This window comes from Canis lupus, chromosome 10, assembly GCF_011100685.1.
Source record: "Canis lupus familiaris isolate Mischka breed German Shepherd chromosome 10, alternate assembly UU_Cfam_GSD_1.0, whole genome shotgun sequence".
Lineage (NCBI taxonomy): Eukaryota > Metazoa > Chordata > Mammalia > Carnivora > Canidae > Canis > Canis lupus.
In genome coordinates, this window is record NC_049231.1 from 9,120,476 (window position 1) to 9,145,705 (window position 25,230).

A 25,230-nucleotide genomic window follows, 5' to 3' on the forward strand; every position below is an offset into this window, starting at 1 on the left:
GCGGAGCTACACCGATGCCCCGCCCCCATACTGCCCTGCTGCGTCTTAGCCCCGCCTCCCGCGGGGACTTGGGGCGGAGCTACGCCCTCACCCTGCCTCTGCTGCGTCTTAGCCCCGCCCCCGCGGTACATTTAGGGCGGAGCTACGCCGATGCCCCGCCCTCATACTGCCCCTGCTGCGCCTTAGCCCCGCCTCCCGCGGGGACTTGGGGCGGAGCTACGCCCTCACCCTGCCTCTGCGGCGTCTTAGCCCCGCCCCCGCGGCACATTTAGGGCGGAGCTACCCGCGGGGACTTGGGCTGGAGCTACGCCGATGCCCCGCCCTCATCCCGCCCCTGCTGCGCTTTACCTCCGCCTCCCGCGGGGACTTGGGTCGGAGCTATGCCCTCACCCCGCCCCTGCTGCGTCTTAGCCCCGCCTCCCGCGGGACCCTCGGAGCGGAGCTTCGCCGCCGCCCCGCCCTTCCGCACGCTCAAGCCGCTGTGGGGGGCGTTTCCGGAACTCTTAGCCCGCGGAGCTGATTGGCTGATGGTGGCCGTACGGTGCCCGGGGTTTCCGGGATCCGAGGAGACCCGCGAGGGGGCCGCCATGGCTCTGGTGAGGCAGCCCTTGCGCGAGCTGCAGGGACCTCTGCTGCCACCCAAGAACCTGGAGGACGAGGACGAGGACTGTGTGAGGGAGGACGCGGAGGACGATGAAGACCTGGAGTTCGTGGACGCGGAGGAGCTGTGCGGCGGGGGCGTCAAGGCCGGCACGCTCCCCGGGCGCGTCCGCGGTGAGGGAGCCGCGGCCCGAGGGAGTGGGACGGCCGGAGGGAGGGAGCGCTTCCGGGTCGGCGGGTCGGGTGGGCGCCCCACGATCCAGGCTCTTGGGGGGGTTGTTTACGTCCTCGAGGAAACAGCGGGACGTCAAGCCTGTGTTCACGCCCAGAAGGAGACTTGTGTTTTAAATTAATATTTATTTATTCATGAGAGAGAGAGAGAGAGAATGGGGCAGGCTCCATGCAGGGAGCCCGATGCGGGACTCGATCCCGTGACCCCGGGGTCACGCCCTGGGCCCAAGGCAGATGGATGCTCAACCACTGAGCCACCCAGGCATCCCAGAAGTAGAGTCTTAGACTGTTTTCCAAAATAATAATAATAATAGTAAATAAAATTGTTTTCCTGTCCTGCCTGGAGTCAAATATTTATTTTTCAGCCACCTGGACAGCACGCACACAGGACGCGCCTCCAGGCGTGGTGGATTCGTTCGCGTCCTGATGTGCGTTTATCTTGTGCAGTTGCTGTGCTGTGGAGTCCCGGTGACGAGCGCACTGACTGGTGTTTGAGGGTCGTTGAGTGGTCACCCCCCCTCCCCCCCCAGACTGCTCGGTGCTGCAGGCCTCGCTCTGTGCCTGCAGCGTCCGCTCCCGTGGCCGCGAGCCGCCCGCGTCTATTGGGACCGTGAAATGCAGCTACTGCAACCGAGCAGCTGAATTTTAAGTTTTGTCTAGTTTTAATTAGAGTTTAAATAGTCACATGAGAGTGGGCAGCACACATTTAGAAAGTTTTCTTTCTTTCTTTTTTTTTTTTTAAATATTTTATGTATTTATCCATGAGACACAGGCAGAGGGAGAGGCAGGCTCAATGCAGGGAGCCCGATGTGGGACTGGATCCCGGGACTCCAGGGTCACACCCTGAGCTACTCTGACACTCCCCTGCCGAGCCCCCCGGGTGCCCTAGACAGACAGTTGTCAAGTATTTGTGCAAGGTTACTCATTTATCCTAAAGTATTAGTGACTGGCTACCAAGTTCCAAGCAAGTGACTGCCGTTTGTTGCCGAGATGCCCAGGGAGATGAGATAATGAAGCTTCTGTCTTAATGGAACTTATTCTTTGGTGAATTAAACAGGCATTCTTTAAACAATTACAGAAGTGACCATAATACTTAGTTGATAGAAGGAATAATAAGCAGTGCTATGAGAAGTTAGAATCTTGAGATTCAGGGAAGACTTTCCTGAGGAAGTGACAATTAAATTAGGATCTGTAGTAAAAGGGGGTTAAATAGCAAGGAAGAGAACATGTGAGGCATGTGGAACAGCATATGCAAAGGCCCTGTGGTGGGAGGGACCACAGCATTTTTTAGAAACTGCAGGAAGGTGATTTTTGGCATAGGTCAGAGTAGCAGAGAGATGACTGTTTTTAGAAGAGAAACAACAGGGGATCCCTGGGGGGCTCAGCGGTTGAGCGTCTGCCTTCTGCCCAGAGCATGATCCTGGAGTCCCGGGATCGAGTCCAGCGTCGGGCTCCCTGCATGGAGCCTGCTTCTCTCTCTGCCTGTGTCTCTGCCTCTCTCTCTCTCTGTGTCTCTCGTGAATAAATAAATAAAATCTTAAAAAAAAAATAGAAACAACAGACTTTTGCCAGGTACTGTACTTAGCTCTTGGAATCCAAGGACAAGTAAAATATTGTTTTCATTCTAGAGAGCTCACAGCTCAGTAAAGGGAAACAGAGAAACAGGTAAGTGGAATATGAGATACCCTAATAAACATCCGTACAGGGTGCTGTGGGGGGATTAAAGACAGTGGTAGATTTGCTAAAACACTGAAAAAGCGGTTGTAAAATATCTTACATTAACTTTTTCTTTTCTTTTTTTTAAAGTCATAATTTCTGATGAAAACACTCAAGAGCAATGTAACGTGTTTGGACGTTTTCCGATAATGGGTCCTTGGTGGCGAGTGAAGGTGCAAGTGAGACCTATGGGATTGAGGAGCTATCAAGTTCACGGATTCCCATCTTACTTTTTACAGTCTGATATGTCACCACCAAATCAAAAAAGTATCTGTTCCCTGTTTCTTAGAGACTGTAATTTCTCCAGTGACAAGATAGATAAATTTTTAGCTTGGGTAAATGCTGTCTCAAGCTATAAAAACCTCAACTTTGAAAATCTTAGGGAAATGCTGAGACTTTTCCAAAAGGAAACTGAAAGGAAAGGTCAAAAACAGTCTACGCAGGATGGACGGGAAGAGTCTCTACCAGAAAACGAGATGTGCCTTCCTCTGGAAAACAAAGGTAGGTGTGATTTTATCATCCAGTTTTATTATAAATGAGATACTTAATGAACTAGTGTGTTTAGAGATATTACCACTTTAGTATCTTGGCATACTGTTCTTTTTTAAAATCTGCTCTTGCAACTCTGTTTCTGTTTCATTTAGGATGCATCATTGTAATTTCCAGGTTCCTTATGGATAAGGTGGGGAGGTTGGGTGACATGATCTTTAAGCTTCTTCTAGTTCCTTCCCAGCTTTATTATTTTATTTATTTATTTTTTAAAGATTTTATTTATTTACGAGAGAGAGAGAGAGAGAGAGAGGGGCAGAGACACAGGCAGAGGGAGGAGCAGGCTACATGCAGGGAGCCCAACGTGGGACTTGGTCCCAGATCTCCAGAATGGCGCCCTGGATGGAAGGCAGGCGCTAAACCGCTGAGCTACCCAGGGATCCCCTCCCCGGCTTTAAAACTGTGTTTCTCTCTGACTTTTGTGTCCATGGGATTACCTGGAGTCATTAAGGGAAAGTTGAGTTGTCAGCTCTTCAGTTCCAATTTTTATTCTGCTTAAGAAGGCAGAGGAGAGAGATAAGGATATTTTGGAGATTGCAGTCCAAAATGGTATGAAATAATTTCTTAGTATGGTTTGTTATCTGGCCACTCACATGAATAGAGTATTTCATTTCTTAATTATATCAAATAATTGATATGCAACGGCATCATCGGATGACTTCAGTGACCAAAGAATCACGATGACAGTCAGGAAAATGGTTCTAAAGGTTAATATGTAAATGATTTCTTTGTTATGCTTAGCTTCAAATTTATCATTATATCACAGAGTCCCAAATTTTACTCTGATTATATTATACGCAAAAGGAAAGAAAAGACTAAGAAGTGGCTGTCTAAGCATTTGAAGAACATACATTTTGGAGTTAAACACAGTTTTTACCACCCGAGTACAAAATCAGTTGTATAAACCGCTCAGTTTTCCTGCCGGTTACAGTAAATTTCTTTCTCTCTCTTAAATTTCAATTTTATGAGCTGGTTGTGCTACGGGGGGAAAGTCTATCACATCAGTTGTTCTGTGAGCTCACTTGTACGTTTTGTTTTGTTCTTTTCTCTGACCCTGTAGTTCCATTTATAACTGTAATGACAGCTTTGCAGTTTCCAAAAATAATGGAATTCCTTCCAATTCTTCTGCCTCGACACTTTAAATGGCTCATAAGCTCAGGTTCTAAGGAGCTTTTGGAAAAGATAGAAGAGATGTTAGGTACGCATCCATGGAAACTTGGGTTTAGTAAAGTAAGTAAGACGTTTACTCGCCATTTAATAATCTTGAGTAAGGGAGGATTTCTCAAACGTGACAATTTTTACATCTCTTTCAAAGGAAAAAAATTTGTATGGACCTCAATGTTGATTTTTCTCTTAAGGGTGAGAACCAACTATAAATTTCTTATACCTGTAGCTCATATGCAGAAAATTTGTGAAGGAAAACAAAATAACAAAATTGATGACATTGACATTGTCAGTAATTTAATTATATAATTTACTTCAATAGGAAACATTTTTTTGGTAACCAAATGACCATTTGCAATGTGACTATGATCTCATTGAAGACACAAATTCTTAGGAATTTGGCAAGTCCATGTTAATCCCTCACTTTCCTATTTGAGCTTTTGAAAACTGTCATTATTCATGTGGTACATCATTATATTATTTGAGGTTTTTTTTTATTATTTGAGTTTTTGATACAATGATATCACTTACAGATGAATCCCCTTCTGTTCTTATTATTAGAGACCAAGAGTAGGAATGGAACTATGAGGCTTCAGTGGAGTTGGAGACCAAGTGTAGCACTTAAATGTTGGCAGTACTTGGTTATGGTGGTTTTCCAAATGAAAATACAATTTAAAAATTTCTGAGATAATTCTTGGATCCCCAAGAATGTTTATGAGCCCCCTCCCCCCAACCAATTTGAGATATACCAGAATAATGAATTTATCTCCTACATGACATGATGATGATTTCAGCATGTTTTACAAAATGAAATTCTGGAACACTGGATTATTATATATATTCAGTAGAGAGGAGAGGTAGAGCAAAGCACATTCTGGAACTCAATTGGGAACAGGAGACATGAAGTCCTACCGTACAGTTTGGAAACCACCGTCCAAAATAAAGACCGTTACTGACATATTAGATGGCTGGGACTGCCAACCCTCTAAATCTGTGCTTCACACCATATTCTGCGTGGTAGATATTTATTTTCTCACGATTAAGGAGGCTCTGAGTCCAAAATCAAGGTGATAGCTGATTGGTTTCTTCTGAGTCCCCTCTCTTTAGCTTGTACATGGTTGTGAGAAGACAGTTCTCTCTGGGTCTTCCATAGTCTTCCTTCGTGCCTGTCTGTCATCACCTCTCTTCTTATAAGGACTCCAGTCCTGTTGGATTAGGTTCCACCCCAGTGACCTCATTTTAACTTAATTACCTGTTGAAAGACCGTATTTCCAAATATGGCCACATTTTGGCGTAGTAGCAGGTTAGGATTTCAACAAATGAATTTTGAGGGGACACATTTCAGCCCATAAAATGTATGGAAGGCTCCAGAAAAGATGCTCCTTAGGAAAAAAAAAAATGAAGCTGGTAGAGAACCTACTGAGTGGATCATGGTGAAGGAAGTTCTGAGCCTCTTCAGTAGAGTTTGGGCAGAATTGTTGAGAGACACAGAGAAACCTCAACCAGCTGAGACAGTCATCAACTTCACTACATATGCAAGCGTTTGACGCAAAAGTTAATATAATTGTAATATATCGTGTCACTCAGCTGCGAATCCTGTTTAGCACCGATTTAACCAAAATAATTTGATTAACAGCATGTATACCATAGCTTTTTTTCAAAGATGGGAAGAGAAGCATGTGGGGAAGTGTTGTCATAAAAAAGGGGGAGTTTCTGTAGAGAAAGACTTCCCATAGGAGAGGAGGTTACTACCTCCTCTAAAAAAATATATATATATATTAAAAAATTAAAAAAAATTAAAATTAAAAAAATCAGAGAGTGGTATAAACAGTACTTAGAACAATGTTGACCTTATGAGGCATGGGAAAGGGTAAGTCAGGGGATTCCTCTCTCGCAATTTGCTTGCTAGTGTTAATTGGCTTTTAAAACTGTATGTGTATTGTTTTGAGAAAATATAATTTTAATTAAAAACTTAGATCTTTGACAGTCTAGTAGAAACTTGGTGATGTCATGGCTACCCAGTTTTTCCTCCAGGTTTCGTTACATGTCATCTGAGACGTAAGCAATTCTTATTTTATGTCTTTTTTGAGACCTAAGCAACTACCAACGAGTAACCCAGTTTTTATGTAGTCCTGATAACACCCGCCAGCAGTTGCAATTTTCATAAGCAACTCGATCTCTGTTTCTTTGAAGATAACCTACATGGAGCTGAAGCTCTTGCAGTGCGAGGCCAGCTGGGCCTCATTTTGCCAGTGCCAGTCCCTCCTCCAGTCGATGGCTGATTTGGAGAAGCATGCGTTGATAATCTACTCCAAACTGAGACACGTATGTAGGGAGCAAGGGCACACGTGTGTCGAGGAAGCCGACCTAACTTACAGCGTGTCAGACGACATGTCTTTCCACGACGCTTGGCAGTCTCTGAAGTTTCTGAAGGACATCGGCGTGGTGACATACGAGAGGGGCTGTGTCTTTCTTGATGACCTTTACCGGGCGGAGCAGGGCATTGCCTCTTCCATATGTGACCTGATGACGAGGCCCCCATGGCATTTGCAGGTCGATGTCAAAAGGGTGCTGGCAGCCCTTCAGGCCACAGGCCCCGAGGGGTCGAGGAGTGGGGAGGCGTTGCATGGAAGTATGCCGGGCGCAGTGAGTGCAGAGCATTCTGTGGCCGTCCCGGGGGGCCAGGACGGGCGCGCAGACACAGGCCCGGCTGGGCTGGATCCGGCCCAGGTGGCCGCCCTGGAAATGGTGTGCTCCAATGCCGTGACTGTGGTGAGCGGCAAGGGGGGCAGTGGCAAGACCAGCATCGTCAGCCACCTCTTTAAGCACCTGGAGCAGCTGGAGGAAAGTGAGGTAGAGCGGGCTTGCGAGGATTTTGAACGCGACCAGGACGTGCCACCCGAGTGGGTCAGCTCTGCAGAGCAGGGGCTCCCAAGGCTGGAGCGGGCCGTGGAGGTGCTGCTCACCGCGCCCACCGGCAAGGCCGCTGGCCTGCTACGGCAGAGGACCGGCCTGAGCGCCTATACGCTGTGTCAGGTGGGAAGACTTTTCTGCATTTTGTTTTTTGTTGTTTTTGTTTTCCCTGCAGATAAAACCATTGGCCCGAAGCCGGGCTCTCCGAGGATCCCTGCTTCAGGGCCGGCGCTGGCCAGTCGCTCAGCACTCCGTGGCTTTCGTGGAGCCGGTCCTGCGTGGAAGGGAGCCAGCTAGCCTGGGGGTGCGCTGCGTGACGTCGTGGGGTCCGGCGTGGGATTCCGTCCCGGGGGCACTGGTTACACACCTGTTAGAGTCCGCACCCCTAGTCGGAGAAGCGCTTGTGTTGGAAGGAAAAGGCTGTATTCTATTTGATAGTTGGAAATCTGCATAAAAGTGAAGACTTTGGTCGTCTGGTTTTAGTTCTTTTTTTTTTCTTCTTCTTCTTTTTTTTTTTTTTTTTAAGATTTTACTTATTTATTCATGAGACACACACACACACAGAGGCAGAGACACAGGCAGAGGGAGAAGCAGGTCCATGTAGGGAGCCCGATGGGGACTCGATCCCGGGACCCCAGGATCAGGCCCTGGGCAGAAGGCGGTGGTAAACCGCCGAGCCCCCGGGGCTGCCCAGTTCTTTTCTTCTTTAAAGATTTTATTTATTTATCCATGAGAGACACACAGAGAGAGAGGCAGAGACACAGGCAGAGGGAGAAGCAGGCTCCCTGTGGGGAGCCCGATGGGGACTCTATCCCGGAACCCCAGAATCATGACGGAGGGGAAGGCAGATGCTGAACCACTGAGCCACCCAGGCGCCCCTGGTTTTAGTTCTTTGTCTCCTTCCCCCATAGCAAAGCCTGGTAAACAGTCATGTAATAAAATTTTCAAATGAATTAATATTCTTGAGAAACAGTTTTGGCACTAGTTAGAAGTCATGGAATTTTAAACTTGTAATAGCCTGACCTGCCATTTTATAGATCAAGGAACTCCATTGTTGGAAGATTCCTAAAGGATATAATCATTGACTTGGACTGCAAAAGACAGAGAGGCTCAGGTGAGGAGGACATTTTATTTGGGGGGAAGGCCTTTCCATAGGCATTGAAGAAGTGATCGTAGTGTGTGGAGATGGTCTTGAGGTGACTGCATTGATTAGAGTGAATTCCGTGTATTGTAAAATAATGGAAATTGAGTTTGGTGTAGACTGGGAACTTGAGCTTTAATGTTTGCAAAGTATCCCATTAAATCCTTGATAAACTAGTGAAGTGAGTAAGTGATATTATCTCCATTTTACAGAGGAGCCAGTTGAAATTTGAGGGTATTGAACAAGTTGCCCAAGATCGTAACCAGGTGCAGAACTAGCACTTGGATTCAGATGTGTGACCTCCCTGCTCGTTGCTCTTTCCGTGGTGCCATAATTTCCTCCTTTACTCCAGACCTTGCATACCCAACAAAGAAGCTTGGACTTGGTTTACTGGGGAGCCATTTAGGATCCTCAACAAGAGAGTGAAATGCTGAAGAAAGCAGTTTTAAGAAAGATTACCCAGAATCTCAGCGCCATGAGCCACCTCAGAAATGACATTATACATTACGTTTATTTGTGTTCAGTGTAGAAGCTCAGGATAGCTCACTGACGGCAGAGTTTTCTGATCAGCTTATGATTTTTCCCATCTGATTAGTCTGAAGGGTTGGCTTAGAAGAGAAGAGCTAGAGAGGCATTATTACTAAATTTCATCTTATGTTCTGACTCTGGTCAATGGAAGTATCTTAATATCTGCTTGGAATGCTGGGAGAATATTTCTTAAGCCACATGTAGGGTCAGGAGAGCGTATAGATAGGGCCATCAGAAAGGCATTCATGTGGCACTCACACCATTTATTTACCATCCTTGGGCTAGGGTTACCAGTTTACCAGGTGGGACAGATAAAAATAAAATTATTTTTTTAGTGTAAGCATGTACTAAACACTGCATCAAACATATTTATGCTAAAATGTCATTTACTGTTTATCTGAAATTCATATATTTTATCTGGCAATCCCATTGTGGATCAATGTGCAGGGGAACCCGCTTGTAAGGCTGCGGGAGTAATCTAGCCTCACAGATGGGGCCTGTGTTTGGTTGGTAGCACTAAAAATACAGGGGAAAGTCTCACCTAGACATTTCTAAGAGAACTAATTGAATTTATAAAATCAAAACAAGCTGCAGTGATTCAGATGTTCTGTTGAGACAAGGCCACTGAGAGAATGGGGGTTTTGTTGAAGGGAATTGATGAATTTGGGTGGAAAATATGAAGGCTTTTACTTAATAGACATGCTGAAGTAAAGTGAAGCTTCAGCAGAAAAATTAAAGATATACAATTTAAGAAATCGGCGTAGGTATATAGTGTATACATGCATGATTCCAACGTAGACACATTTCGGGAATGATGTATATACCAAAATATTTAATGTTCTCAGGTTTTATTTTCCAAAGTTTTCTCCTTGTCTGTATTTTTTAAAATAGTAAATATTATTGTATCTTTAATAGATAGTTTTTAAACTTGCTTTGTTGTGGGTTTTTAAATGTTGGGAAAGTAAGGGAGCTTAGAATGTTAGAAGAAAAATAGTATGTTCATAGTTCGGTTGAGAAGGCAGCCTTTTATTTCCAGAATGGAGTGGTGCAGTTGGGAGGAGAGGAGGGCTGAAGTGACTGGCCATCTCAGAAAGCCAAGAGAAGGTTCATTTGGGAATGGAAAAGATTAGGGAGCTCTGTGTGGTCAAGAGCGAAAAGAAGAGGGTTAAGATTTTGGCAGTAGAGTAATGCTGTGTGTGATGTTTAAATACATGTAGTACTTATCAGGAAGCATTTTTTTTTTAAACTATTTGATCTTTTTTGTTGTTTTTGTTTTTAGATTTATTTGATCTATCTTTTCTCTGTATCCATCCCTTTAGGGTTTTAAAAAGTTTTAACTTTTGTGTTCTTTATTTCTTTAGCCTGTTTCTCTATGTGGCTTTACCCACACCACTGCCCTCTCCACCCCCACTGGCCCATTCAAGAGTCTTGTTTCAAAATAACATGTTGTTAAGATGTTGATTTGTAAAATTTATACCCTGAATTTAGAAATGCCATAATTTGCTTGTAGGTCAATTACAGCTTCTATTTATGGGAGAAAAAAAACTCGGCCAAGAACGGTCCATGGAAGTTTTCTTCGGTGAGAGTTCTGGTTGTGGATGAAGGGAGTTTGGTATCTGTCAGAATCTTCAAATCAGTTTTAAAGTTATTGTGTGAGCACTCCAAACTTTCGAAGCTCATTATCCTTGGTAAGTTAAATATTGTTGGAGTCCTCATTGTTTTGTTCAAAGCTTTGCAGTTGGTGGGGTGCTTACAGCATTTCACAGTTTCAGTGTCCCTGTCCTCCAGGTGGGAAGCCATTTCTCAGAGCCCACACTCCAGCCCCCCCTGGGTTCCATCCCTCTGTCAGCTTGGGTGGTTCCTCATTTGGGCCAGGGTATTAGGAGACTAGGCCGCGAGATGAAATAGAGTCGTGAGGGGTTACTGCTAATCACCTAAATGATGACTGTTAAAATAGTAAAAATGTCACACGCTCAGAGTAAATAATGATCTGGATCATTTAGAAATAATAAAAAGTCTGAATTATAGACCACTTAGGAGTGAATTTATGATTTTCAGCTAATAACTCAAGGTAGACGTGACTAGCCTCCTAAATCCTTTTCCATTCTGGTGAGAGTTAGATTCTATTGGGTACTCCTGGCCTGTAGCCTGTATGATTTCATGGAGAATCATGTTGTGAGAATCAAACTGTATACAAATAATTCTCTTAGGTCTTTGGGGATACGCTGTAAGCAGTTAGTTGACTCTGTTAATGGCTTAAGCACTCGCCCAGTCTCCACTGAGAAAGTAGTTGTTTTTCTTAACTCCAGGGTTGGTTTGTTTAAAGGGATTTTTAGTAGAGCCAAACGTTATCATCATATTACAGGAATTTATCTATGAGCAAATAGGTTGGGTTTGTCTATTTTGTATTTTATATGTTTATTTTATTTATTTGAGGCCATAGATTCTTCAGGGTCTACTAAGACATTGAGCAAGATTGAGTTGGTGACTGAGTGGCATTTACCTAAGATTCTAGGCCTGTTTTTCTCTTCCCATGAGAAAATGGCTAACATATATGCCCCTACACAGTTTGCCTGGGTTTATAGGTATGAAGGAAGTTCAATTCAGATTTTACCTTACTGTGTTATCACTGTTTTTTTTTTTATATCTCATACTGTTTACTTTGAATGCTTTGCTGCTGTTAAATATTTTTAAAGAGTTAATGTTCTTAAGTAATTTTATTTATTTTTAAAAAGATTTTTAAATTTATTTATTCATGAGAGACAGAGAGAGAGAGAGAGACACAGGCAGAGGGAGAAGCAGGCTCCATGCAGGGAGCCCAATGTGCGACTCGATCCCGGGACTCTGGGATCACACCCTGAGCCAAAGGCAGATGCTCAACTGCTGAGCCACCCAGGTGCCCCTTAAGTAATTTGAAACAAAGATTTTGAGGGGCTTTTTTTCTTAGAATAAATCTTTATAATTATAGCATGTATCAGTTGGGAGAGATAAAAACAGCTTCTAGATTTCAGGAACCCTGTTACCAAAAATCTACTGTATCTTACTCTCCTTTTAGGTGATATTAGACAGTTACCCAGCATCGAACCCGGTAACTTGCTGATAGATCTTTTTGAAACTCTTAAGTCAAGAAATTGTGCTATTGAACTGAAGACAAACCACAGAACAGAATCTGAGCTAATTGTGAACAATGCCACAAGGTATAGTATAATGAAAATTTTACATTTCTCGCTGTTACATTAGAAATAAAAAGTAAAAACAATACCTGTTAGCTTTTGAATTAGGACAGCTCAGTGCAGTACGTTTACTGTGCCCTTCTAACGAACTTATTCTATCCTTCAGGTATATATATTGTCCCACAGTTAGAAAAACAAACGTAATGTTTTTCGTTATTGGTCTAGCATGAATTACTATTGAAATTTAAGAATGAATGTGTTTTCCTGATTTAAAGTATATATGTGAATTAGAGTTGCATTAAGCCTAGACTCTAGAATAAACCCAAGGGGGAAAGAGACTTGGAAATGAGCTCATTAAAGTTCAAGGGAGAATGGGGAAGAATTATCCCCTAATTTTTGTAAGGGGAGCCCTACACCAAAAAAAAAAAAAAAAAAAGGAATATGATATTTTACTCCTTGATGAATCCTGGTGGCATCAATGCCATATCACTCCCCTTAGTGTAGAAAAGAATCCTCTTCCCTCTGTCTTTACGTAAGCCTTCAGGGTGATTCCCCTGTAATAGACATAATGAAATCTCGGAATACTAAGAGACTGTTTTATTCATTGGACTAAAATTTATCTTTGGTTTTGGACACTCTTTTACAAAATGTTGTTTTCGTTGCTTGAACATTTTCTTGTTTGGGTACAGCAGAAATGAGAACATTCAGAACCTCCTTCTCTATGCCCCTGTCTGACTTGGAGAGGATTGTGGGAGTATGGGAAGGATTGACAGGAATAGGGTAGGATGTTGTAGGTTCATATGAAGACATTAAGCAAAAGAATGCAGTTGGATGTGTGATACCTTTTGGTCTAACTCTTCTGCTTCTACCTAAAGGCCACCTCATTTGGGGGAGTTTCATAGATGATTGGTCACTGAAAAGTCTGACAATCTTGGACAAATCTAAAGCACTTTAGATTTCTTAGAGTCAGTTTTATCTGAAACTTAGGAATTCCTCTTATTAGCCCTTTTGATGTCATTTGAACTCTGCTGCTTTTATCATTCCTTCTTAATTGTCAGCATACTTAATGTCACAAGGATCCCAGTGATGGCAGGGACGGACTCCTAAAAATGGAAGTGTGTTTCATGTTCTGGATCAGAAGCCAAACAGGAAATCCATGGTGATTCTCAACACCCCCAAATTAGATCTGGGATATTCCAGCAAGAACAACCTTCCTTTTCTTCCCTTTCAGCCCTGTGGGGAAGGGTTGAAGATGGCAGTAGGGAAACACTAGCTTTGATAGCCAGGTTGCTGTTAGGTCTTTTCAGGGAGTCGATCTTTTTCCATATAACCAAGGAGAGACTCTGTTATGACAAGGCATCTGCCCCTTACATACTCTGTGTTCTGATATGATTGGCTAGTCTTGAGAAACACAAGAACAAAAGAAGGATGAAGGAATAGAAGCAAAGAGAAGATGTGGATACTTGGTTCACCTGAGAAAATGAGGCCATATGTATGATATACACAGAAGAAAGGAGAAAAAGAATGTGATGTAAGCGTATGGAAAAGGCCCCAAAGAGTCCAGATTAATTGAAGTAGAAAAGGCCATGGAGCCAGAAGGGCCCAGAATTACCTCCTAGCTTCTCTGCTTTCCTTTCTACCTCTGTGGCCATGGGCAACCCACTGCAGTTGCAGAAGCCTTGTGCTGTTCACCTGTGAAATGAGGATAATTCCTACCTTGTATAGTTCTTGTGTGGTCTGAAGGAAAGTAGGTCAAGTTGTTAGACTGGGAAATTCCCTGACAGTTTTTCCTAATGCTTTTGTTAGAGGTAGAGGACTGATTGATTAGTGTAACATTATGGTCTTGCTAATTCCATTTTAAAACTCATTTACAATTTGTAATGCCTATGTGGGTAGCCTTTTCATCTTACTTACTATCTATTAGCAGATAGTAGTTATTATAATGACATATCTGATGATACATGAAGACCCATTTTCGGGTACTGATGTTCTTGCTGTGCTGTGTTATTTTATCTTCACCTAAGAATCTCAAGACGCCAATTTCCAGTATTTGATGCAGAACTGAATATCTCTGATAATCCAACATTGCCTGTCTCAATACAAGATAAAACATTTATTTTTATCAGACTCCCAGAAGAGGATGTCAACTCTCAGTTATCAAAAAATGATCCTCACTCTCGTAAGTATAAACTTTTCAATTACGCAGGATTACGATTTCAGTTTTGTAATATACTTATTAAATGCCCGGTTATAATTTTATTTGATAGTAAAGTGAAATATTGCTAGTAAAAAATTTAGGCACTGAAAATAAACTACTTTGTTCGTCATCAAAACTACTTTGTTCACCTTCGAAGTTCGTAAAGAAATAAGCTCTCCCAGGCCAATATACGTAATCCAATCTGCTTTAACAGATCTTGTCTATAGCATCTCATACTGGAAGGGATTTGGAAGGACTCGTGATACACACATAAACACACACACACAAGAAATAAGCTCTTGATGCATACACTAAGGGCTCAGTAAATATTTGTTGAGTGAATAAATGGATGTAGATGATTAGTTTAAAATGAAGGAAAGCCCCAGGAATCTCAAGTTCATTCAGAAGAAAGCATATCCTAATTAATGAAGATTTTCTTTTGTAGCAGTTGGAAATGGAATTACATTTGCTACATTTGTGAACCAAAAGTAATGGTTGTTAAACTGTTGCCAAGTTGAGTTCCTACTAGTTCTTTCTGTTGCTTATAAAATGGACAAGCATTGCTTCTAATTATGGATGTTAGGATAACAACATCACAGGATCAAAAAGAGCACAGGATACAGAGTCTTCTCCCTTATGTGTATGACCTATGTCATGTCACATAGCCATTTGTAAAATGGGAATCATAGTGACACTGCCCATGGAGCTGTTGTGGGGGTTGAGGGCATTCATCCGTTTTGAGGGGCTATATACAGGCTTGCTATGAGGCTATCAGCTCCATAACTGTTAGTTTTTTGTGAAGAATGGATATTTAGTGATCTATTACAAATCGATTAAACCTTTTGATCTTTGCTTGTATTCTAAACTTACTCAGCAAACTTTTTAATAGCATAATGGTTTGCTCAAAACTGAATTAGTGAAGATTTAAATGATTATTATTGAGAATTTATTGTAGTTGCCATCGTTCTTTGAAGGAATATCCTAACTCCTTAGCTACTTTCACTCTTTTGTAGTGCTTCATGTATAAGCCTCTCCTGCTTTGTGGGTCATAGTTGCAGTTCCCTTGGGTTGGGGTCCATTTACATGTTACAATAATTTTGAAATGGGACCATATTAATACATTGTATTCTATAAATACCCTTTTAGTTTTTTTCTTTTGATTATAGAAATAATTTCTTTCCTTAAAAATGGTCAAATAATTCAGAAGTGTTTGAAGTAAAAGTGAATATTGCCCTGTAATCTTCCTTTCCATTTTCCCCAAGGTAGCCCCCAAAAGGTCACATGCTATTACTGTTACTCATCTGCTACTCTTACTATGTAGTAAGAGCTTGGTGTTGATCCTTTTAAACCTTGTAATATCCATACACAAGCATATATTATTTTTTTTGTCTTACATAAATGAAATTATAAGCTGCACATTGCTTTATGATTTTTTATGAAATATATTGTGAATAATTAATAGGTGATATTTATTCTCACAACAGCTTAGCTAAGAGTAGATACTAATACGGATGAAAAAGATGAGACTTACTTAGCCCATTAAGGAACGTGCCTTCCTTGCCACTTCATTCCGATCTACCTGAAATATGGTTAGTTTTATTTCTGGCTCCCGTTCTTTCCATTACCGAGAATGTACATTAAGGAAAAAAGTGGTCTGTTTCAGAAGGACAGTAGAGCTCAACTGATGCTATTTTTCTTTCTCAATTACAAATTTCAGCTAGAAAATTAATCCCTTCTTTAAAAGCACCGAATAAATATTCCTGAGAGAGAGAGAGAGAGTACTTTTCCATTGATAATTAAGTTACTGAGTACATTATTCCCATTATTACAAAGTACAGGGACCAAAGATGGGCTTCATAGCTGGGCTGGAACTCCAGAGATGCTGAAGTGTGAGAAAAATGTATATTTTAGAATCAATGAAAATACAGTGTACGTATTGATCTGTAAGATGTTGAGAGAATGAAGAAAGCAAAGAGCAGAACAGCACGATCGTATGTGTGGAGGAAAACAATATCCTGTGAGACCTTTGAAAATTCCTCCTCTGGCAGGCTAGGGGCTGACCAGGGTGAGCTGAGCAGTGGCCATTTTTTAGGGAGAATCTTTTCATCTTAACAATAAAGGGCTCAGTAAGCAACTAAGTCTTCCTAGAGCAGGGCATCCTGAGGCCTGGGCTTTTTCATTCCCCTATGATTTATCTGCTACGAGGGGGAGGACACAGGAGCCTAGAATGTTCTTACCTAAATTTTTATGTCTTCTCTCTCTCATGAGAAATGTTCACTGTTTTGTACTATTGATAAGACAGATTAGAGGAAGTCTACTTCTCAGCGCTTTGAGGGAGAATGTAAGTGGATGTCATCATTGTCAGTGATCTGGGGTCTAAAAGAGGGAGGCCAGCCACCCTCCACCATTTGGAAAATTAGTTTTACTTCCAAGAGCCTCAGCTTCACATTTATATCTAGAATGCAATTGGTGTTTGTGGCCAAACTATATAATAGCTAGTAAGGTATGGATGTCCCTGCTGTGCCAGGGTTAACTTTTTAGTTGCTGGATCCTGGGGGGTCCTGAGGGAAGCAAACACAGGATGTGGGGGTGGGGATCAGGCATTGTGGTATTTGGGGAGTAGCTGTTTTCCATCCTTTATGGAAGTATCTCAATATTTTATACTAAATGTCAACCTTGGATTGAAGGCCTGCCTCCTGCGAATGTTGTGAAGATTAAGTGAAATAACGTGTGCCAAGTATAAAGCTCCTCAGATGATAACTCTGTGCCACCAGAACTTAAAACAGAAGTCTTACCTTACAGTAATTCTGTTACATGTTTTGTCCTCTTGCTCATATTTTACATTCAGCATTCACAAACCATCAGTGCTGAGAGGTTGTATTGCAGATTAGGGGCTGTATCAGCTAGTGGCTGACGTCTGTTGGGGTTAGGGCATCTGGAACCCTCATCACCGTTCCTCTTCTGGTCCTCTGGCTGCTGTGGCAAATGAAATTGATGTTCCCATGGCCAATTGGTATTCCATTCCCCCTTAGCAGGAACTCTGAGTTAGTTTCTCCATTGAAACAATGTGTAATTTGGTGTTTTTCTGTGTTAACTTTTTTCTCTTCGATTATCAGATTTATATTCTGCAGTGAGAACCTTACTCAAAGAAAATGACCTGCAAGATGCACAAACATCACAGTTTATTGCATTTAGAAGGTAAAGCCTTTACAGTATTTCAGCATTCTTAGTCTAGCTTTTAAATCTCATAATTTATATAGATACTGTTTAAATGGGAGATTCTCATCATTCAGCACTGTTAATTCTCTTCTAATTTTGAGGTATTTTTTTTGTTAGGTGTGGCAGAGGGCAGTTTATAAAAAGGGCTCTTTCGGGGCACCTGGGTGGCTCAGTCAGCTAAGTGTCTGACTCTTACTCTTGATTTTGACTCAGGTCGTGATCTCGAGGTTGTGAGATCAAGCCTGTATCAGGCTCTGAGCTAAGTGCTAAGTGCAGAGCCTGCTTGGGATTCTCTCTCCCTGGCTCTCTGCCCTTCTCCCCACTTGCACTATCTTTCTCCGTCTCAAAATAAATCTTTTTTTTTTTTTTCAAAATAAATAAATCTTTTAAAAAATAAATAAACAGGGCTCTTTCTACTAAATAATTATATTTGGCAACTCCCATGAAATATGAGTGGAGCCAGGATTTACATTTATTTAGTTTTTAAAAAGATTTTATTTATTTATTCATGAGAAGCACAGAGAGAGGGTCAGAGACACAGGCAGAGGGAGAAGCAGGCTCCATGCAGGGAGCCCGATGCAGGACTGACTTGATCCCAGGACCCGGGATCACGACCTGAGCCCAAGGCAGGTGCTCAACGACTGAGCCACCCAGACACTCAAGATTTACATTTAGATAAAAATTACAGAGGCACCTGGCTGGCTCAGTCAGTGGAGCATGAAGCTCTTGATCTCAGGGTTATGAGTTTAGGCTTCATGTTGAGTGTAGAGGTTCCTTAAAAATAAAATCTTTTAAAAAATAAAAGATGGGCAGCCTGGATGGCTCAACGGTTTAGCGCTGCCGTTAGCCCAAGGCGTGATCCTGGAGACCTGGGATCGAGTCCCACGTCGGGCTCCCCACAGGGAGCCTGCTTCTCTCTCTGCCTGTATCTCTGCCTCTCTCTGTCTCTCATGAATAAATAAAATCTTTAAAAAAAAGATAAAAATCACAAAATGCTTTTTCCTGGAGAAATTCCTGGAGATTCTTTTTTTGTTTAAGATTATTTCTTTAAATAAAATAGAACGAGAGAGCAAGAGCCTGAACAGGGGAGGGGCAGAGGGAGAGGGAGAAGCAGACTCTCCACTGAGCCGGGAGCTCGATGCAGGGCTTGATTCCAGGGCCCTGGGATCCTGACCTGAGCTGAAGGCAGATGCTCAACTGACTGAGCCCCACAGGCACCACCTGGAAGCTTTTTATAGCATACAGTACGTTGTCATTGTTGGTAACAGGAGTGAGCGTACGACAGAGACCGTTAAGGTAACCCTTGCTTGTTCATTGTTTCAGGCAAGACTGTGATGTCATCAACGCCTGCTGTTGCAAGCACTACACGGGCCACCTGTTCAAGTGAGCAGTAAAGATCCAGAAGCTCTGGGACAGTCCTTCCATTTATTCACCATTCTTTTATTTTTTATGTTTTTTTTAAAAAGATTTTATTTGTTAATGAGAGACATACAGAGAAAGAGAGAGAGAGAGAGAGAGAGGCAGAGACACAGGCAGAGGGAGAAGCAGGCTCCCTGCAGGGAGCCTGACGTGGGACTCGATCCCGGGTCCTTAGGATCACACCCTGGGCCGAAGGTGGCACTAAACCGCTGAGCCACCCTGGGGATCCCCTCTTTAATTTGTTTTCACATGTATCACTGTAGCCACACATTTAAAAATCTTTTTTAAAAATCTCATTTGTGAAGTAAAATGATCTCTTCAATTGAGTATAATATATATGCTTAGGAACTGACTGTTGTGATCATCAGCATAATAAGAAAAATAAGGCATACAGTTTTCCTTGTGGTTTTCAAGTTGGCCCCTCCAGCTTCTCCAAGATGAGTGTGGGGAGTTCAGAATTTGTTCCAAATGTAATATGTGCATAGGTGTGTCCAAGAACATTAGCAACAGGATGCCTGCAGAAGGCCCCTTGGTGGACCTCTATCAGAGAAATACGAGTGTGGAAAGGTCGCTCTGTTTACACACAGGAACAGTTAACTTGCTCCTCTTGCATTTATCAACACCTGCTATTTATTAAGTGCAGAGAACATAGAGATGTGGAACTTCCAGGAGGAGCTCCCTGTCTGCTGAGGGAAGACACATTCGGAAACCACATTTGGTGGCCTCACAGAGGGTTAGAAAGTGCCAATGGGAAGTCACCCGGTCTGTGTTCCAGTGACCGGTTGTGGCGGACAGTTTCATTTTTCCGTATGCATAAAAAGCAAGTACCAATGCAGCATTTCCCTCATGGCGTGGTAGTGAGGTTGAAATGAAGTATCTCTGAAGCACTTAGCACAGTAACTGGTGTATCACCGATGTTTGTTCAGCTTGCTGTTATTCTGAGGTCATAATTATTAGGCTAGAAAGATGTAGACGTGGGGTAAGATGTGTATAGGGTAGCGATAGGAGAGATTGGAGAAGAGGGGATGGATTTAAAAAGTAGACTCAATAAGATTTTGGGTAACTTTTAGAATACAGAGGGAAAGAGACATCAGCATTTATGCCACGATTTCTAATTTGAAAAGATTTGGCTGGGAAGTGTCACAGAGTTTGAGGTGCCACAGAGAGGAGAAGTAATCAGACTGTGACTGTGGGAACCTGATTCCTCATCGACATTTGGAGAACAAAAGTGAAGTAAAGAGAGTGTGGAAATCATTTTGAAAATTGGATCAGATCTGGGTGGGGGTTAATGGTTAAACAAAATGAAATTGAGGTTTTTCAAACCTTGATGACGTATTGTCATTTCCCAACTCAGAGACCATCGGAATAGACTTCAGTTTGGAGTTGGCGATAAGATTTGTTGTACCAGGAATGCATATCTCTCAGAGTTACTCCCCCAAAATACCTCTCACAGTCAGGAAGGTAATGACCGAGAGGCCAGTGGTGAAGACTTTAATGCCACTCCTCATGGTTTTGCTAAAAATAAGCATGACTTTGAAAGTGATATTCGACTCTGCAATGGAGAAATATTTTTTATAACACAGGTAAGTGATGACAGAAAAATAATACCTTTTTACTTAATAGAGATAGTTTTTTTTTTTTTTTTAATTGGCCAAGGTTTGAGTCAAAATCTAATCATCTCAGAGTTGATATTCTGTAATTTTTTCCTCAGGATTTTTGCATTCATGTTTATAAGGGATACTGGTATATAATTATCTAGTAATGTATGGTTTTGGTGTCAGAGTAATGCTGGCTCATAAAATGAGTTGGGGCATGTTCCCTTCTCTTATATTTTCTGGAAGGCTTTGTGAAACAAATGTTTTTAAAATGTTTTTATTTATTCATCCATGAGAGACACAAAATGAGAGGCAGAGAGAGAAGCAGGCTCCCTGAGGGGAACCCGATGCAGAACTCGATCCCAGGACTCCGGGGTCATGCCCTGAGCCAAAGGCAGATGAGCAACCACTGAGCCACCCAGGTGCCCACAAGAAACATCTTTTTTTATAAGTTCAGAGAGCTTGGCTAACAAAAATAAGGGACAAGTGACACAACTGTATTTTGCAGAGCATCATTTCAGTGGTTGCTGCTTAACTATAGAAATGAGAAGTTTCCTTGAATTTGTTGTCATTGTATAAATGCCCTCTTAAGAATAAACTCAGAAGCTTATTCTTTACAAGCTTGAGGAAAATTAAACTTTTTGCAAAGAGTATATGCAGACTTACATAGTGTAAGGAGTGAAATATATAGGTTTCAGAATAAGTCAGACAACATAGATTATTCTCCACACAGTCAAATTAAGGTCAAGTGTCAAGCTGATTAAAATTTGTGTTTGATGGGCAGCCCAGGTGGCTCAGTGGTTTAGCGCCTCCATCAGCCCAGGATGTGATCCTGGAGACCTGGGATCGAGTCCCATTTTGGGCTCCCTGCATGGGGCCTGCTTCTCCCTCTGCCTGTGTCTCTCTCTCTCTGACTCTCATGTATTCAATTGTGCTCAAGCATAGGTTTTAAGCCTTTTGAAGGTTAACAATTGTGAACACACGTGCTATTTGACCTGTGTTTGCATTTTGTGTTCAACACAAAAATAAAATATCTCTCCAGTGTGCATATTTGAAAACATATAAAATAGTTCTTTCTTTTGGTAATAGGATGTCACCGATGTAACTTTTGGAAAGAGAAGATTTTTGACCATTAATAATGCGGCTGGCTTGGAAATAACTGTGGACTTTGAAAAACTGATGAAATATTGTCACATAAAACATGCATGGGCAAGAACTATTCATACTTTTCAGGTAACAGTGGACATTTATAAAGCTATTTGAACAGGTTTCAGAGCCATTGAGTACCTTTGATGATTTTCTTTTTAATTTCGTTGCCTTTATTTTTTTTAGTTAGAAACAAGGTTACCAAGGTTTACCTAAATGGCATTGTGATGTTTATTTTTGAAGCTTACTTTTTTACTGTCTTATAATCAGCTTTATTGGGGTATAATTTGCATAGGCATTTATATTTATAAAGCTGGATGGGTTTTGACAAATGTATCCCCTTCCTTTGTTCTTGTGAGGCAACTGCTTTCTATTTGGGAATAATTTTAGTTTTATACAAGAGCTGGAAAGGGAGCACCAACTCTTCCCACATACCCTTCATCCAATTTTCCCTAATGTAACATCTTACACAACTATGGTGTTTTTGTCAAAACTAAGAACTTACCATTGGAAAGATACTATTAACTAGGCTACACACTTTATCTGCATTTCACAGTTTTTTCATTAATACCCTTTTTCTGTCCCAGGATTTAATCAACAACATTGCATTTAGTGCAATTTGCATTTAAACTCTGGGTTTTTTTGGGAGGAGGTGTAGAAGAAGAGGGAGATAGAGAATCTTTTTTTTTTTTAAAAGATTTTATTTATTTATTCATTAGACACACACACACACACACACAAGCAGCTCCATGCAGGGAGCTTGATGCAGGACTCCATTCTGGGACTCCAGGATCATGCCCTGAGCTGAAGGCAGATGCTCAACCGCTGAGCCACCCAGGCGTCCCGGGAGATAGAGAATCTTTTTTTTTTTTTTTAAAGATTTTATTTATTTATTCATGATAGTCACACAGAGAGAGACAGAGAGGCAGAGACACAGGCAGAGGGAGAAGCAGGCTCCATGCACCGGGAGCCCGACATGGGATTTGATCCCAGGTCTCCAGGATCACGCCCGGGTCAAAGGCAGGCGCCAAACCGCTGCGCCACCCAGGGATCCCGGAGATAGAGAATCTTAAGTAGGTTCCATGCCCACCGGGGAGCCTGCTGCGGGGCTTGATCTCAGAATCCTGAGATCACGACCTGAGCCGAAATCAAGAGTTGGATTCTTAACTGACTGAGCCACCCAGGTGCCCCTTAGCTCTATTTTAATACCCTTGCATTCTCGTAAGCTATTTGTGGTTCTGTTATTTAACTCCTTGTTTTGAGGACCCCTCTTTGATGTTAGTATGTTACTTTAATCATGAAGCTGCATCAGTCTGCAGTTGCATGTGGAAAAATTTAGGTTAGCCTCTATCATCTACTGGTAGGCAAACATTAATTAACATAGGGTGTTTGTTTTTTATATGTTTTTTTTTTTTTTTAAGTAGATCGTATTTTGTTTGTTAACCTACTCCATCTCAGTTCCAAAAAAAGAATTTGAAATGACTTATGAAAAAAAATGCCCACAATTCAGCCTGATTTTTTTTTTTTTAAGGATAAAGAAATTATGTCAAATGGAAAATAAAGGTAAGGTTGGTAAAAGGATTCTAAGAGTGGGATGAAATGCTGCACTCAACTATTTGCTTGCTCATGTAGACTGCAGGTTTGACTTTAAATTTTCAAAACAAGAGAGAAGCAGTCAGTGGACTGTCTATTGGATAAGAAACCGAAATGAAACAGCCAGTTGTTAAGAAGTACAAATATTCCTTGCTGCTAGGTCCTGGCAAAATTTCTCCTGGGGATCTTTATGGTGGGCTCTCTGTAATTCTGGAAACTTTTATCGTTTAATTTTGGGGCATTTTCTTGAATAATTTCATTAAGATTTCTTGTCCTCAGTTTTTCTCTGTTTTGTCTTTCTAGAATCTCTGTTATATTCGACCTCCAGAACTGATTATCCAAATTTCTTCTCTCTCTCTTCTGCTTTCTGTCTTACCGTTCTACTATATTTTCTGAGACATTTCCTCAAATTTAAAATCCAGTCTTTTTTCACATTTCTGGACAAATGAAGTATGAAGGGGTCTTTTTATTACTCAATTAAGATTGTAGTAAATATCTCTAAATGTTCCTTTTATCGAATCTGGGTCTTATTTTGTGGTTGAAATAGCGTCTCTTACCTCTAAGAACATTTGTGATTGTTATCTTGTATCAGTGTAGTTTGTTTCTTCCAAGTTCAGTTCAATTCAACAAATATTTATTGAGTCAGATTGTTCTTGGTGCTTAGTTTAGGTCAGTCCATGAAACAAACAAAGATACCTGTCACTCTGAAGATTACATTTGGTGGTGGGGAGCAAGGAGACAGACACAGTTGTAAAACAATAAGGAAACTACAGTTGACCCTAGAACACAGTGGGAGTTTGGGGCACTAACCCTTTGATGCAGTCAGAAATCCATGTATCATTTTTGATTTCCCAAACACTTAATAATGCCTACTGTTGACCAGAAGCCTTACCAATAATGTAAACACTTGAATAGCACATACCTTGTATGTTCTGAATTCTTAATTACGTACTGAATTCTTAAATAAAGTAAGTGAGGGGCACCTGGCTGGCTCAATCAATAGAGCATGTGACTTTTGGTCTTGGGGTGGTAAGTTTGAGCCCCACGTTGGGTATAGGGATTACTTAGAAATATAATTTAAAGGGCAGCCCTGGTGGCTTAGCGGTTTAGTGCTGCCGTCAGCCCGGGGCGTGATCCTGGAGACACGGGATTGAGTCCCACGTTGGGCTCCCTGCATGGAGCCTGCTTCTGCCTCTGCCTGTGTCTCTGCCTCGCTCTTTCTCTGTGTTTCTCATGAATAAATAAATAAAATCTTAGAAAAAATATATATATACATATATAATCTAAAAAAATAAGCTGCAGAAAAGAAAATGTCATTAAGAAAATCATAAAGAAGAGAATACATTTGTAGTGCTGTACTGTGTTTATCACAAAAAAAAAATGGGGAGAGAAGGGAGCAGCAGGGTCAAGACTGGCTTATGAAGGACCAGATGAGCCATATTAAAGAGTTAGGACTTTGTTTTGAGAGCTGAGAAGATATTTATGGGCTCTAAGCAGAGTCTGATGTGATTGGATTTGCTTTTTACAAGTATAACTGTAGATGCTGTGAGGACAGTGGGTTGCAGCAAAGTGTGAGTATGAGGGAGACTGACTCCGAAGCTGTCAAGTTTCTCTGTGTTCCTTGATGATTAGGAGCTTCGTGAACTAAGTTTAGGTTTAGGCATTTACCTAACCGAAATCCAAGGGGAGAAACGGTGCTGTGTATCTGTAAGATGTACTTAGCATTTGTGAGATCAAGTGTCATTTAAGTGAATTTCTGAGATTCAGCAGCACCTGGAGGAAGGGTTTGTCACACTTTTATAATCTGAAGAGTTGGTTCCAATTCTGTGTGTAGAGAGATTGGAAGAGGGTGTTATTTGCTGTGGGAGAGGATTTTATTTTTTAAAAGATTTTATTTATTTATTCATGAGAGACACACAGAGAGAGAGAGAGACACACACAAACACACACACACAGGCAGAGGGAGAAGCAGGCTCCATGCAGGGAGCCTGATGTGGGACTCGATGCTGGGATCCTGGGACGCTCTGAGCTGAGGGCAGATGCTCA

General features: G+C 41.8%; 1 protein-coding gene across 8 annotated transcripts in view; it reads left to right on the top strand.

The window, feature by feature from the left end:
* The first annotated feature begins 365 nt into the window (after positions 1 to 365).
* HELB (DNA helicase B) overlaps positions 366 to 25,230 on the top strand; it is a 31,308-nt gene continuing 6,443 nt past the window's right edge. For 3 of the 8 annotated variants that reach the window (XR_005365350.1, XM_038549934.1, XM_038549932.1), the window contains exons 1-11: positions 366 to 774; positions 2,638 to 3,048; positions 4,157 to 4,326; positions 6,454 to 7,296; positions 10,353 to 10,530; positions 11,898 to 12,039; positions 14,040 to 14,194; positions 17,329 to 17,410; positions 18,755 to 18,814; positions 20,205 to 20,433; positions 21,535 to 21,678. Coding sequence is in view for 7 of the 8 variants with exons in the window: in XM_038549934.1 (XP_038405862.1) it covers positions 381 to 774; positions 2,638 to 3,048; positions 4,157 to 4,326; positions 6,454 to 7,296; positions 10,353 to 10,530; positions 11,898 to 12,039; positions 14,040 to 14,194; positions 17,329 to 17,410; positions 18,755 to 18,814; positions 20,205 to 20,433; positions 21,535 to 21,678 (2,808 nt within the window). In the remaining variant the exon portion in view is untranslated. Of the gene's footprint in view, positions 775 to 2,637; positions 3,049 to 4,156; positions 4,327 to 6,453; positions 7,297 to 7,348; positions 7,478 to 10,352; positions 10,531 to 11,897; positions 12,040 to 14,039; positions 14,195 to 17,328; positions 17,411 to 18,754; positions 18,815 to 20,204; positions 20,434 to 21,534; positions 21,679 to 23,122; positions 23,155 to 25,230 lie in introns of those variants that run through there. The other 5 variants (XM_038549935.1, XM_038549937.1, XM_038549936.1 and 2 more) reach the window with 5 other exon arrangements.